At 51.5% G+C, this 14,540-nt stretch overlaps 1 protein-coding gene across 2 annotated transcripts in view; it reads left to right on the top strand.

Moving 5' to 3' along the window:
* The first annotated feature begins 271 nt into the window (after positions 1 to 271).
* The window catches only part of ARHGEF10 (Rho guanine nucleotide exchange factor 10), an 80,386-nt gene continuing 66,117 nt past the window's right edge, over positions 272 to 14,540 (top strand). For both annotated transcript variants that reach the window (XM_080928353.1, XM_080928352.1), the window contains exons 1-2: positions 272 to 323; positions 13,781 to 13,870. In XM_080928353.1, coding sequence (XP_080784479.1) covers positions 13,834 to 13,870 — 37 coding nt within the window. In that variant the 5' untranslated portion in view covers positions 272 to 323; positions 13,781 to 13,833. The remainder of the gene's footprint in view (positions 324 to 13,780; positions 13,871 to 14,540) is intronic.

Here is a 14,540-nt window from a genome sequence, read left to right as displayed (position 1 = left end):
CGCCCCTTCTGTTCTCAGGGGACGCAAGGTAGGCAGCATCCCTCCCACTCGCGGCGGGGGCGTTAAGCTGGGGGCGGGGCGGGGGGGCTGGTGGCCACGTGGCCTCGCAGGAATGCGCGGGCGTGAGGGTCGGGCGCGGCGGAGGAACGGGCAGGAGCGCTGGCCAGTGGGCACGAGGCACGGCCTGTTCGGGCCAATCGCGGCGAGGTGGGTGGGGCTTCCCCGGAGGGCGGGGTGGGAGCGCATCGCGGGCGGGGCGCGCGGAGGTGGGGGGGCGCGGGACAACTGGCGGACGCAGACGGCGGATGGTGCCGGGCCCCTCGGTGAGTGAGCAAGGCGACCCCACGTCCCGTCCCAGGCCGCTTGCACGGGCTGCTTCTTTGCTTTAAAAGTTGCACTTCTGCTCAGCTCCCCGAAGTAGCTAAAACCCCACCCTGGGTTTGCGGGACCGCGCACAGTGACACAGCCGGCAGCGAATAACCACCCCCCAACTCCAGCTCAGCACTGTCTCTGGCACAGGACGGCAAGGAGCTCCCAACTTCAGTTTCAGTTGCCCCCAAATCTGGCTGGTATTTCCCTGTCTAGGCCCAGCAGCCCCTACCCCACTCCCAACTTTAGTGAGTGTCTCTGGACGCGGGGCAGCAAGAAGCACCCACAAATCTGCACCACAAATCCTAGGCACAGACAGAAACAGTCTTTCAACCTATGCCTTAGGTATTCTCAGGCATAGATAAAGCAGCAAGTAGCCCTCTGTTTCTGGCTATCCCCAGACACAAGGCAGCAAGAAGTCCCCCTCCCCCCAACTTCAATGGGTGTCCCTAGACGCAGAGCAATGAGCAGTCACCCAACTTCAGTGAATGTTTATCTTTGGCACCGGCAGTAGACAGTCCCAAACGTCACTGTGTCCCATAACCTGAGGATAAGGCCCAAGGGCATGTGCAGAAGTGACTAGCAGCCTATGGAGATGTGGGGTGAATTTGCAGGTCACTGAAATTGCATGAGAGAAGTTATCTTGGGGTGTTTGAATTGAGATCCTTAGAATCCTAATATCCCCTTTAGGGTGAAGGTGCTGCTGTTTGTTTGTTTGTTTGTTTTTCCCTACCCACCGTTGCTCAATAATCAGGGTAGATCTTGATCTGATGTGCAGTGAATAAAATCAGGTGGCTGGGCCCTGGACCCTGTGGGACATAGGATGCATCTCAGCTACAGCTTTTGCTGGAAGAAGAGGGTCTTCCAGACTCAAGGGGCAGCAATCTTTCCTTCTTTTCTTTGGCTGGACCACACAGTAAGCTCTGTAGCTGTGTTTAAAATCTGGGCAAGGGACAGCAATTCATTGCTGGGTGACTTTTTTTTGATTAAATCCTCGCACACACTAAGTGGGTGCTCCTTATGACTGCTGAACACCTCGCTGGGCAGATGCTCTGCTGCTGAGCTATGCCCACAAGCCTCAGATACTAGTAAAAATATATTTTGGCACTTGAAGGTCTGAGTTAGAAGGATCTTGAGTCTAGCCAGCCTGGGCTACAATAATGAGACCTTTCATGTAAACAAGAAGGTGGGGCTGGGGTGTGGCATGCAACCCGCTGGGTTTGATCCCCAGCAAGTGCCAAGTTAATACATAGCTAAAGCTTTGGTGGCTTGGACGCCTGGATTCTCAGTTCCTAGTTGGGGGTGCTGTTTGGGTAGGTTTAGGAGGTAAGGCTTTGAAGGAGGAAGTATGTCCTTTGAGGTTTCAGAGCCATGCACTATTCTGAGTATTTTCTCTTTGCTTGTGGCTCCAGGTGTGCATGCTCAGCTTTCTTCTGTAGCTCCTGTGCCTGGTGCCATGCTCCGCCCACCCCTAGTGATGCACTTTTATCCCTCGGCGACCAGATGCCCAAATAAACTGTCTGGGTCATGGTACTTTATGACAGCAATAGAAACATAACTAATAACATGTATTTTTAAAAAATAACAAACACACACACATATATCTCAAATACCTGTTTTTACCAAGAGTAACTTTTATTAGAAAAGACGGTTGAAGTTTATACTTAGCCTCTTTAAATGTTTACCACTCCTTTCTGGCCCCAAGAGCTTTCTGTCATTTCATTGGCGTCCGTACCAAACATGTGAGTCACCTTGTTTGAAGTCACTGCCTGGAGTTAGTCATTCCTGACTTCTCGAGGGAAGAGTCGCTACATTTGCTGACGCCCATCATTCATTAGCTTCAGCTACTGAGGGCCGAGGAAAAAGTCAGTTATCAGAAATAACTTTTTGTTTCTGAGGTGCTCGAATTAGAACCGTGGCATCATGATTGCACACGCTCTGCTACTAAGCGACACCTCCAGCCTTCTTTAGCTTTTGAAACATGGTTCTTCTAGATCTGCCACAGGATAGGCATCCTTTTAGTCTTCTGAGGTGCCTCTTCTTTGGTGAGATCTTTCTCTGTGAGGCTCAAAGCAAGCTCTGCTGGTTCCAAACGGAGGAGTTCTGGGTGGGTGGGTGCCGGGGTGGGAGTGGGGCTGTGTGCCTGAATCCCGGGTTATCTGACGAAGCCCTCGCTATACCACCAGCCCTGGGACTGTCCACTCTAGGCTTGGTTCTGCTCATGTATGATGTCTCTGGGAAGCAGTGTATATTAAAAAAAATAAAATTGCTTGACACCTGAAAATGTTCTGTGTTCACCACCAGAGAAAACTGAAAACTCGGTGGCTGTGGCTGTTTGTTGTCTGCAGATAAACAGTACAAACCTTTTAAATAGTTGAAAGAAAACCCCTGTTGTACGACGCATCATTCTTTAAACTGCAGGACTCAAAATCGTAAGTGCACAGTGGAAGGTTACGTCTGGAGATATTCAGAGCACAGTGACGTTTGTTTCTGGGTTCGGTTTGCTTGCCTGGGAGTGGGATGGACTGTTAATTATTGTTGGGGGTGAACGGCAACTCTTACCAGCGATGCTCTCTGGGGATGTGCTTTAGAGACAATACACTGGGGCGAGTGCTCCAGGACAGACAGCTTGGAAGGGTCTTAAATGAACTGAGACTGGACGGCAGAGGGGCCATGAATGTATCTGTGGGCACGAAGCTAGGTGGTGGCCTTGCTGTGGATGTGCCTGGGGCACGGACTGCAGCCTCTGGAGAGAGGCAACACCTCTGGGAGCATGTGAGGTACAGTGCACCCTAGGAAGGTCCTGTCTGGTGTGCACCCTCTTCAGGTTCTTCTCCCTACCCCACTGACTGGCCCGTCCATGGTGGCTAGGCCTGCATGCTGCCTTTTGCCTCTTTCTCTATGTGGACTTTGAAAAATTGATTATGAAACAAGGCAATCATTTTTCCTGGTGCTTTTCACCTCACTGTTTCTTGCTTTTCCTGTGGCACGTTAACGTGCATCGGTGGGCTGGGTTGGTTTTCCAGAGACAGGGTTGCTCTGTGTAACAAAGCCCCGGATGTCCTGAAACTCATCCTGGAGACTTTAAACTTGCAGAGATCCTCCTGCCCCTGCCTCCCAATGCTGGGATCAGAGTTGTGCGCCACTATATCCAGTTGTTACTGTGTTTTGACTAAACAGTGGGGGAGGGGGTAGGATGCTTTTCGAGTTATTAGGTTTCATGTTCTTGTCTTCCATACGTCACCTGATATAGGATGTGATTTGGGGCGTTGAATACAACGTAAAAAACAAAACTGCAAAGCCAGGTACAGCGATGCGCACTCACAATCACGTCATGGGGGAGGCCGAAACAAGAGAATGTTGAATCTGAGACTAGCTTTGGGTGCATGACGGTTACATAGGGGGATCTTGTAGAAGAGCCGTGGACAAGTGCGTCTAGAGGATAGCGCGTGGCTCGTCCATGTGGTTGTGTCCGGCTGACTCGGTGTACTGGAGAGGAACGAGGTGCTGATTGGTTCCGGCAAGGCTACAGTCACCATGCTGACAAGCGGGCCTGAGCTGTGGTCATGGGAGCAGGGAAGGCTGTAGGCCAGGCTGTCACTGCTGAGGCCACTGTCCTGAAGGCGTGTGCTGCTTTAGGGACTGCTCTGCTTTTCACTCAGGGCGCGGCTGGTGTTCTGAAGCTCTGGGGATTGAACCCAGGGCCTTGCACATGCTAGACGAGTGCCTTACCACTGAGCCACAACTCCCTCCTGATGGCATTTCTTTTTAAAGCACTGCGGACATTTGCCTTAAGACATAGCACGGAAGACTCTAGAGGGTATGGATAGGTGGCGTTTGAGCTGGCGTCTTATGGCGCGGGTGACTGAGACTGTTTCAAGTCAGGCGTAGTGGCTCACATGTGTAATTCGAGCACCCAAGAGGTAGAGACAGGAGGTTCACTTTAAATTGGAGGCCAGCCTGAGCCGTTGGTGAATTCTAGGTCAGCCTGGGCTACACTGTGAAACAAAACAAAATAGAAGAAAAAAAGCTTCACATAGGAGAGGCCCAGGACACAAATGTGTGTGTACCTTGGTTTTTGTTTTGGTTTGGTGTGTGTGTGTGTGTGTGTGTGTGTGTGTGTGTGTGTGTGTGTTTTGGTTGTTTTTGGGGTTTTGTCTTGTTTTTGTTTTGATAATTTTGGTGTTGGGATTTTATAGGTGTCAGGCCCTGTAGCTACTCCCTTCCCCCTGCTGCCCTTTGAAGGAAAATAGAGTCATAATTTCAGTTTGGTTTCTGGTTTTTCTTAAAGGATATGAAGACAATGAGTCGAAGTGGTTTTTGGTGCTCACCCCAGAGCTGTAAGCTCAGGATTGAAGGCCGAGTCTCTGCTGAGGATAAATGGTCAGGTGTCAGCACCATGAAGCAATGGGCTGACCCATAGGGCGGGGCCTTGTGCTGTACAGTGTTAGTTCTAGTTGGATCCTGATGGTGACCCACTGAGGACCGAGTGTGTTCATCTCCAGGGGATTTCACAGCTGAGTGACTCCATCTCTGAAAGCCTGGGTTGATGTGTGAGAACCCTTGGAGTGTGTCCTCACAGTGTGGGGGCCGAAGACTGGCTGGGTCAGGGGTCACATGGGTGGGGTGCTATTGAGGCCCCGCAGAGAAAGCCTTTCTGTGTGGGCTTGGCCAGTTTGCTTCTTGGCACTGGCCAGCCTTCTGGCTTCAGAAATGATAGAAACATTGATGCTTTACTGTCAAGCCCTTGACTCAATAGGGGTGGGGGTTGGGTGGAGGTGGAGGCAGCCCAGTGAGCCCGGTGGCAGATCTCGGTGGGTGTCTCCAGTTCCCTCAGAGAAGCTTTGCCGGTGGGAGCTGCTCATGTGGGCTCTGGCTCTGGCTGCAGCTGTGTTCTGTGGTGCATTGTGGGAGAGGCCGTCTCCGAAGGCGTGGTCCTGTGCTGTGTAGAGAAGGCACTTTTCAGTCAGGACCAAAGACTGAACTCCCAAAGTTTGTTCTCCTAGAGTGACGGTACAGCCCAGAACCCAGGGCCTGAAGTGGAGGAATGCGGCAGGGGCTGGACAGGGCAGGTCCTCTGCTTTGGAATAGAGTCCAGACATGCAGGGCCTTGGATGATTTCGCAGGAAAGAATGAAAGGTGCGGTGTTTTGCCAAGCAACCAAAGCAATTGGGAAAATAATCATAGGTACTTGTAGTCGGGAAGAGAGATTTATGTTTTTCAGGATGTGTGGTCTCCACAGTGATTCTCTGTGGGGGTGGGAGGGCTGTTACTGTGAAGAGCCACTTCCGCCCTCCATTGTGTCTAGACATAAGATCATCAGAGGGTGGGACGCTTCGTGACCTGCAGACCCAGGGAGAGGAAGGAGGTTTCCTGAACTTACCTCTGTCACCTTGGGAGACGTTCAGTTCCATCCCAAGTATATTCTGTAGATGTTCACCTTCAGGGGCAGCCTGTGCACTCATCTTTGGGGAGTGCTCTTTTTTAAAATTAGTTTGTGTGTGTGTGTGTGTGTGTGTGTGTGTGTGTGTATGTGTCTGTGTGTGTGTGTGTTCCCTCTTCCAATTTAGATCCTCTCCACCACCTTACCCACCCAACTTTGTATTTCCTGTCTCTCAAAACAGAAAAAGAAAATCAAAACAAATTTAAAATGTATGAGCCATGCTGGCCAACTACTCCTGGCCACAGAGCCCACTCTGCTGTGTCATTGGTATGTTCCAGTGACACTCCACTGGGAGTGGGGGAACAACTTATTTTTCCCACTGCCAACAGATATCTATTGCTAGTAGTTCCTTGGTTAAGGGCGGGACCCTGTGTGTCTACTTCCTTCTATCAGTACTGGGACCCGGCTGGGCTTGAACCTGTGCAGGCCTCTGAATTCTTACGTGCACAAATCTTGCTGAGTCTGAGTGACAGTGGTGGATGGTTGGAGTACGAGAAACCGAAAGCCAGGATGGGCATTAAGCACATCTGTCCATCTCTTCGCAGGACAGCACTGACCCTGTAGAGGAGAGGTTAGGGCAGGAAGGCCCATTCTGGGCTTGATGGTTGGTCTTAGTCGCTGGCCAGGGGTGGGTAGTGCTGGCTAGTAGTCAGCCAGCTTTGGGGAGATGGGAAACCAACAGCTTTGCTCATGGATTCAGACCTGGGTCTGAGAGAAAGAAGAGAACTAGAGGTCACCCCCACAGTTTGTTCTGTTATGGAGAGAAGCCTGTTAGGAGGACCAGTTACCCAGGTTCAGGTTTGCCTGCCTCTCTGAGAGGGTTATTGTATTAGGTGTTTTAGGCATATAGTAGGCACTGAAGCTGCAAGTTTGTGGAATCACTCTGTGCTTGAAAGAGCCTGGGAGAGGGGGTGCAGAGAGTGTGGCCTACAGAGACCTACCCATGAGAAGCAGGTAGGAAGGGATCCATGGGGTCTGTAGATACATGGAGGTAGTCTCTGATAAGCAGGCTAGGCCCAGGCTGCTGATGGATGCAGGATCAGTGTCTGAGAGTCAACAGCTGGTTTGTGGAGAGAGGTCCTTTGGAGTCCCCATGTGTTTCCTCCTCGTGGGCAGAAGGAGCAGAGGAGGGGTGTCCTTAGCTCTTTGTGCGGTGATACCTGCTTATGGATGGCGGTGCAGGTCCTTAACAGTGCCACTAGATGGGGACACGCTCTTCAGGGGTGCAGGGATGTGTGTCTTACCACAAACCGGTGTAATGCAGTCTCCTAACTTTGTCCCCAGTTGAACTGCAGAGGTGGGATGGGGACGGGGTAGTGTTAATTTAGAATGGGATCCCTGCTAACAGCTATCGGAAGGGTAGCATTTCTCAGGTCACACACCCATCAGTTCACCCAGACCGGGTAGGCATTACTACACAGCCACCATGACGGTCTCTTACGGCCTCACACAGTCCGGCTAGGGTCTGAAGCTCCGTGTTGGCCTCTGACACGTGATGATGCTCCTGTCCTGTCAGCAGCCACACAGACCTCCTGGGATGCTGCTATCCCTTAGCCAGCCCCCTCTCAGATCCTAGGCAGACCTTACTCCGATACCACTGATGGGTCCCTCTGTTCTAAAAGGCCCACTGTGCCCTGAGCAGGAACTCCAGGCTGTCCACTCCCGAGTTCCAGCAGCTGCCCACCACCATCTCCCTAGATCTTCAGCCTTGTCAGTGTGGCATGCTGCTTCCCCAGCGCTGGGCAGCTACCTCCCTTCTTTCCAGCCCGGGCAGCACTGCCTACCTGTACTCGCTGTCTGTCCTCCCATTAAGGAAGTCTTACTGGTGGACCTGAGGCTCTCCTGCAGCCAGATATGAGGTCTCCAAGCATTTGGCCACCAGGACACCCTCTTCCTTGCTGGCTCTCCAACACGTAAGTGCAGAAACAGACCACAGGCCTCCGGATATTTTCTGGAGTTTGAAGAGTTGTATGTGTAGAATCACTGGGCATCCCCACGGTCAGCAGCAACCTAGCTCTCTTTCTCTCCTCCAGTCCCTTCCTGCCCCCATTAGCCTTTTGGGATGGTTTGCTTTGAATCTGGCTTGTTCCCTGCTGAGGTCATGAACTTCCCATTTCTGTTCTGTACCTTCTTAGAGTAGGCCTGCTAGTCCAAGTCCTAGGCTTACATGGCTGTTCTTACACACCATGGACAACCAAGGGCTGGCATACTCTACTAGGGGACCCTCAAGAATGCCAGGGGAGAGCTAGAGCGATGGCTCAGTGATTAAGAGCACTGACTGCTCTTCCAGAAGTCCTGAGTTCAAATCCCAGCAACCACATGGTGGCTCACAACCATCTGAAATAGAATCTGATGCCCTCTTCTGGTGTGTCTGAAGACAGCTACAGTGTACTCATACATAAATAAATCTTAAAAAAACAATGCCAGGGGAAGACTTGTCTGCAGAGGCTGCCCGAAAAGCCTGCATGGGTTTAGCTCAGATGGTCAGAGCCTGTCTGGCGACTGCTACCCTCTGAACAACGAATTCTGCCCTGTTTTTTTTATTTTTATTTTTTAAACATAATGTCCAGTTTCCTGGAGAACACTGGCAAAGGCAATACTAAGTCATTACTCAACATACAGTTAGGGCTGCACAGACATTTAGAAAATACCACACAGTTTGGGTTTTGTTTAGATGGCATGAGTCTTGGAGGCATTGTTAATTTGTGTCAACTGTGACCAAAATTTGGGCATGCATCAGGACATCTCAGACCGCCAGGCAGGCTCCAAGGAAAGGCACTGTTTAATGGTAAAGCACCGTCCTGTATGCTGGTCTTCAAATGCAGTGGGACCTAGCCGGGATGCCTCCTCTGTGTTGACTCCGCCCAAGTCAGGAGGCTGCAGAGCCCGTGTGCAGAATGCATACCGCTGAATTCAGTGAGGGAGACAGTGCAGGCCAGACAGCAGCTCGGCTCAGGTGCATGGCTGGGGCTGTGCTTGCAGCTCCTTCCCTGCCCTTGTGCATGTGGGTTCTTGTGAGGGCGGTAGAGCCGAGACAGCTGAGCTGGGCTGTTTGGAGTTTTAACGCTCCATGCAGTGAGTGATGTGCCTGGCTGAGCCCTGAACGATATTCAAGAGCCATTCTGGGGAGCTGGGCTAGGTTATCCTGGGAGCACAGTGGATACTGACACCTGAGGCGGCTTGGGGGCCCCTGCACAGGCCGCAGGCCCGAGCAGTAAAGACACAGGGTGGCAGAGCACCTTCCTGGTTCCTCAGTCCTGTTTGTCAGTGGTTTTCCTCTGTGTAGTGGGGCTGTTTCCTCAGGCTCACAGATGACCAGCCTCACCATCTGTGCCCCTGTAGCCATGGCCCAGCTTGTGCTGGCCAGAGCCACCCTAACCGTCACCCCTTGTCACCGGTGGACTCTTCAATGTCACCTTCCCCTGGAGCATGTCCAGAGTCCTGTCTCATCAGCCTATGAATAGGGCCTTGTTCTTAGGAATTACTTAACGCCATATTTCATGTCAAGGTGCCCAGGTGAGTTCCTTCTTGAAGGAGGAAGGGAGGGAGGGAGGGAAGGAGGGATGGGATGGGGCGGGGTGGGGGGGGACCAAGACAGTGAAAAGTATACCCAGGAGCACAGTTTGCAGTACAAGAACATTCTGGAAATGGTTGTTCAGGAAAACACTTGGTTCTGCAGCAGCGGTGGTGGCGTTGGCTGTGTCGGTTGGTAGCACTGCCTATGAGGTTAGTGGGCTGTGCCAGCCAGGTGATTAGGCAATGCTGATGGCAGGGCCAGCAGGCAGTGGGCAGTGCTTCCCTACCTGAGCAGTTCCAGGCGGTTTGATCTGGCCCTCGGCTGGCTGTTGAGATGAGAGCTTTGCTGTCAAGCCTGCAGTCATACCAGCGGGAAGGCAGGAGGCCAGTCCAGCTCTGCTTACGTGTGTTTTAAGGGTTCATAAAGCCTGTGCAGCAAGAATGGCTGCAAGTGTGAGCATTTGGGCTCAGGAGACAGCCCTACATGCAGTGCCCTGCAGTAGGTGCCTGCTCCCAAACGAGTCCCCCGCCTTCGGGAAGGGTGTTTGCCGCCTGCTGTTGGTTTCCGCACAGACCAGTAGAATGAGCACAGAGATCCACAGGGCCCATGCAGGGTGGCCTTGCTTCTGTCTAGGGCCCCCAAGCACTGCTGCCCCCTCCGGATTCTAGCTGGCCTCTGCTCCTTACTGGTGCCGTGTGACAGCATCGGCCTGGGCTTACCTCTGGGCATTTTCAGTGGTGCCCAGTGGCTATGATCCTTTGGTTCCAGTCTTTCCGGACTATAGAGTTCAGGGTACTTACCGATTGCTCTCATCTGGTCCTCAAGGGCAGGAGGCAGACTGGGTTTGTGTTCACAGAATGCCGTTCATCTATGTTCATTCTTTCAAAGGACCAACTGAGCCCCCAGCAGCCCGACTCCTCAGTCATCTAGTCCTGCTTTGGCTCCAGGAATAAAGGCAAGATGAGGTCACGTGAGCTCTGGGAGGTGGGCGGTGCTTGTTTCAGTTGTCATGTCTTCCTGTTGGGAAGGTGGCATGATGGTGGACAGCACCCCCCTCCCAGTGAGTCTCGGGTGCCTAGGGTCATCTCACACCCGTGTTCTGTGCTTCTTGTGATTTCCTACCACTTTCGAGGAAGAGCCCCCTCCCTCATAAACTCCTTTGTCTTTTCTGTTGAAACCCTTGGGTGTCCAGCAAGTATCAGGCAGGGTGATAGGTGCTCAGAACATCAGTCACAGATGTTGCTGAGCAAGGCATCAATGTGTGTGTGTGTGTGTGTGTGTGTGTGTGTGTATTTTCGTGTGTGTTTGCATGTGTGTATGTGTGTGTTTGCATGTGTGTGTGTGTTTGCATGTGTGTGTGTGTGTGTGTGTGTGTGTCCTGTCAAGGTGCCTCTCACTGACATGTGCACTTGATCTTGTCCCCTGCACGGGGTGACACCCACAGCACTCGGATAGATTCCACCATTGCTCATGGGTTCCTGGAGAGCATCTGCTACACAAAGTACTTCTCACGTCCTGGTGGGCTGTATCTCCTAACTGTCTTGACCCACCAGCTTCCAATAATGACACCGAAACTTTATTTATGAAATGCTTAGGCCTTACACCTTAGGCTTGTTCGCAACTCACTCATATAACTTAACAATCCGTTTGTACCAATTCACGTTTCCGTTGCCTTTCATTTTGTCCCCATGCATCTTGCTCCCTCCCATGCATCGCTGCCAACTCTCGTGCCTCTCAGTTTTTACCACATTTCTATTCTCTGCCTGGATATTCTGCTTTTCCTCTCCTGCCCTGTTCTAGGTTCAGCTTTTTTATTGAACCAATCAGAAGGTGACAGGAATAATGTTTACAAACTACGATACAGGTGCTGAGCAATTAAAATAACAGCACCAAAGTCTGGCGCATGCAGAAATCAGCATTTGAGTAATACAAAGACAACCCTCACACAGTGCTCAAGAAGATTATCCCATCAGGAAGGCAAAGGGCTTCTGGACTCCTATCTACCCCGGGCTCTAGACCTTTGGGCTCTATCCCAAACACTTGCCCTCACTGTACCCTTGGATGGGCCTTGCAGATCCTTGGGCTATTGTGACTGAAGTAATAGGACCCGGTCTTAGAGCTGAGGTATAGTTTATACAGACTATCAACGGTAAGATAGTCAAGCCTGGCTCTGACTCACCACACTTATGGCAGAGGGAGCCACCACCAGGAGTGCTGTGTGCTGGGAAAGTGACTCCCTGTACCAGAGCAGAGACAACAGGTACCCACTGAAAATGCTAGCTACTCAGGTGGGCCTCTAAGCAACTCCTCCTGCCTGTGAGGGCAAGTCAGAGCTACCCCGAAAAGTTGCAGAGGGCATCAGCACATCACTGACAGACAGAGATTCTCTGTATACTGGCAGATGGCGGGCTTGGGGCCAGTGGCCATCTTCATGAGAACATGGTCTTGGCTTACTGGAAGTGTGAAAGCCAACATCAAGCCTGTTAATAAGGGTGAAAGAATTCACTGGGCTGGTTTGGCATCTCAGATGTCGTGAGGGGCAAAGCTTTGCCTGCTCTCCCTCTCAGTGAGCAGCGTGTGCCCAGCCTGCTGCTCACTGGGCCTTTCATCCACCCGCCTGATACTGGAACAGAAGCATATGGAAAAGATCTTAAAGCAGTTTGCTTTTCTTCCCACTGTTCCTGTAGAACATAGAGAGGATTTGAGTGGTTCCAAGAGGGATCCAGGATGAGTGTTGAGTGAACCCAGGCGGGATCCAGGATGTATTTGTTGAGTGAACCCAGGTGGGATCCAGGATGAGTATTGAGTGAACCCAGGCGGGATCCAGGATGAGTATTGAGTGAACCCAGGCGGGATCCAGGATGAGTATTGAGTGAACCCAGGTGGGATCCAGGATGTATTTGTTGAGTGAACCCAGGTGGGATCCAGGATGAGTGTTGAGTGAACCCAGGCAGGATCCGGAATGGGTGTTGAGTGGTCCTAGGCAGGATCCAGGGCTTGAGATGAGTAATCCCTGGATGAAGCCAGGATGAGTGCCGAGGGATTCCAGTATGGATCAGGCTACCCTTTTCACAAAACACTGTTTCTCAAATTTAGTTTTTCTAATATATCTAGAGACTGAAAGACACAAGGCAAAGACAGAACAGAAAAGCAGCCCATTCAGCCTGGCCCTGCTGACTCCAGAGGGAGTTAAGAAGATGTCAATATGTTTCTGATATGGAATAGGTTCTACAAAAAACTACTAGCAGAAAAATATGGCATTTACCTCAAAGGGGATATTCTGGTGCCATGTAACCATGGCTGGGAGCAGATTCGTGTCCCAGTGTGGTAACAGTTTCATGACATGTTTTCTAGTAACAACAAAGAAGCTATGGATAGGCACCTGCTTACCTCAGGTAGGTAAGTTTCAGCAAAGTAGAGAAACCTGCTGTGGATCTCAGACCTTGTCTAATGACATTCTTAATCTTTGGGGCAGTGGAGACAAGGGGTCCCAGCCAGTGTTCTATTGCCCTGAAAAGACACCGTGACCAAGGCAATTCTTATAACGGAAAACATTTCACTGATGCCGGCTTATGGTTCAGGGGTTTAAGTCCATTGTCATCATGGTGGGAAGCGTGGCAACATCAGGCAGATGTGCTGGAGAGGTAACTGAGAGTTCTACATCTGGATGGGCAGGCAGCAGTGAGAGAGAGACACTGGGTCTGGCCTGAGCTTCTGAAACCTCAGAGTCCAGCTCTTTTAGCAATTTTCCTACAAGGCCCCACCTACCCCCCAAAAGGCCACACCTCCTAATAGTGTCACTCCCTGCGGGCCTATGGGGACTATTTTCATTCAAACCACCACAGGGTCTGATCTGTATTTACCTAATAGTCACCAGGATATTAGGTCTCACACAGAGTGGGCAGCAAACTGTTGTTTAGGGGCGAAGACAGCCCAAGATAACTGAGCTCTGGACTTGGAGTTTTCCAGCTCTTCATTGATGTTCTGATCAGTAAAGTAGCCTCGCCAAGTGCTGAGTTAGTTGCAGCTTTTCCCCTGGGAACTTCGGTTGGTTAATGATGTTAAAGTTTTATCTGAAGGAAGAGAAAAACTTGTTTGGTTTATGTTGTTGACTCTCCCCCTTAGAGCACAGGTGTGAGTCTGGCAAAGACCTGCCCGTGGTGTTGGTTGAGAGGGCTGTGACCAGGGCCTCGGGTTCCAAAACAAGTTCCTGGCTGTGGTTCAAGGTGAAGTCCCAGCAGTACTGAGAAGCCTTTGTTTGTTTTGCTCTGGACTGTCCCTAGTAGGGAGATTTGCAAGTATTTGCAACTAATAGAGGGTAAATTCTGTCATTACATCTGGGAGTAACAGTGACCTCTCTCCTTGTTGCAGGTTGCCTCTAGAAAGCCCTGACTGGTGTCTCCTGGGAAGGCTTCATATGCCAACTTGACGGACAATGTTTCTGCTTCCAGGGGCTCCTGTTCCCTGATGCTGTCCAAGTGTGGAGGAAGGAGGCAAGCTGAGCATGGACCGGGGAGAGGCCTCACCTCCTGTATCTGCAGGTAGGGATCTGCCTCCCCAGAGGTGTCCCTGGGCTCCCGTGGTCCTCAGGGTCCTGATGGAGGACTCCAGTTTCTGGAATCACTAAATTGCTGCTACATGGATGGAGAAAGAGACGGTTTAGATTGTGGTATAAATGGGACGGGAGCTTTGACTGTCCCTGGCTGGCGTACCCGTGTACCCTGGGTGCCAGTGAGCTGACTGCCTGTGTCACAGCCTGCCACCTACCTTCAGCATCTTGGATTCCAGGAGAGTTTTTGTTTTGTTCTGTTCTGGTTTTGCTTGATCCAGTGTGGGTCACCCCCGAGCTGGTGTGTAGGGTGCACTTGGGAATACACCCTGCCTACCAGTCAAGTTCCCTCAGGAACTGGCAAGCTCTTGTGCACTGGGAGCAGACTGAGTCAGTGTTCTTCCCTGCCTCCTTGGCTGTGGGCAGCTCAAGGCCAAACTGGGTGGCGTCCTTTATCTTCTGGGTTGATAGACACAGAGGACGGTCCACTAGTTGGTTTGTGCTGTGACCACATCAGAGCTGTGCCCTTGACAGAAAGGCTACCAGAGATACTGGTACCCATCCTGTAGATGGAGAAGGAGGTGGGTGTTGGAATCTGCACAGCATGGTCTGTGGGTTAGGATAGGCAGTAGTCATGAGGCAGCCCAGCTATACGAGGTTGG

The sequence above is a fragment of the Micromys minutus genome (assembly GCF_963924665.1).
Source record: "Micromys minutus genome assembly, chromosome: 14".
NCBI classification, from domain to species: Eukaryota; Metazoa; Chordata; class Mammalia; order Rodentia; family Muridae; genus Micromys; species Micromys minutus.
The sequence above is the reverse complement of the archived record's forward strand: the minus strand, read 5'-3'. Positions and strand labels throughout refer to the sequence as shown.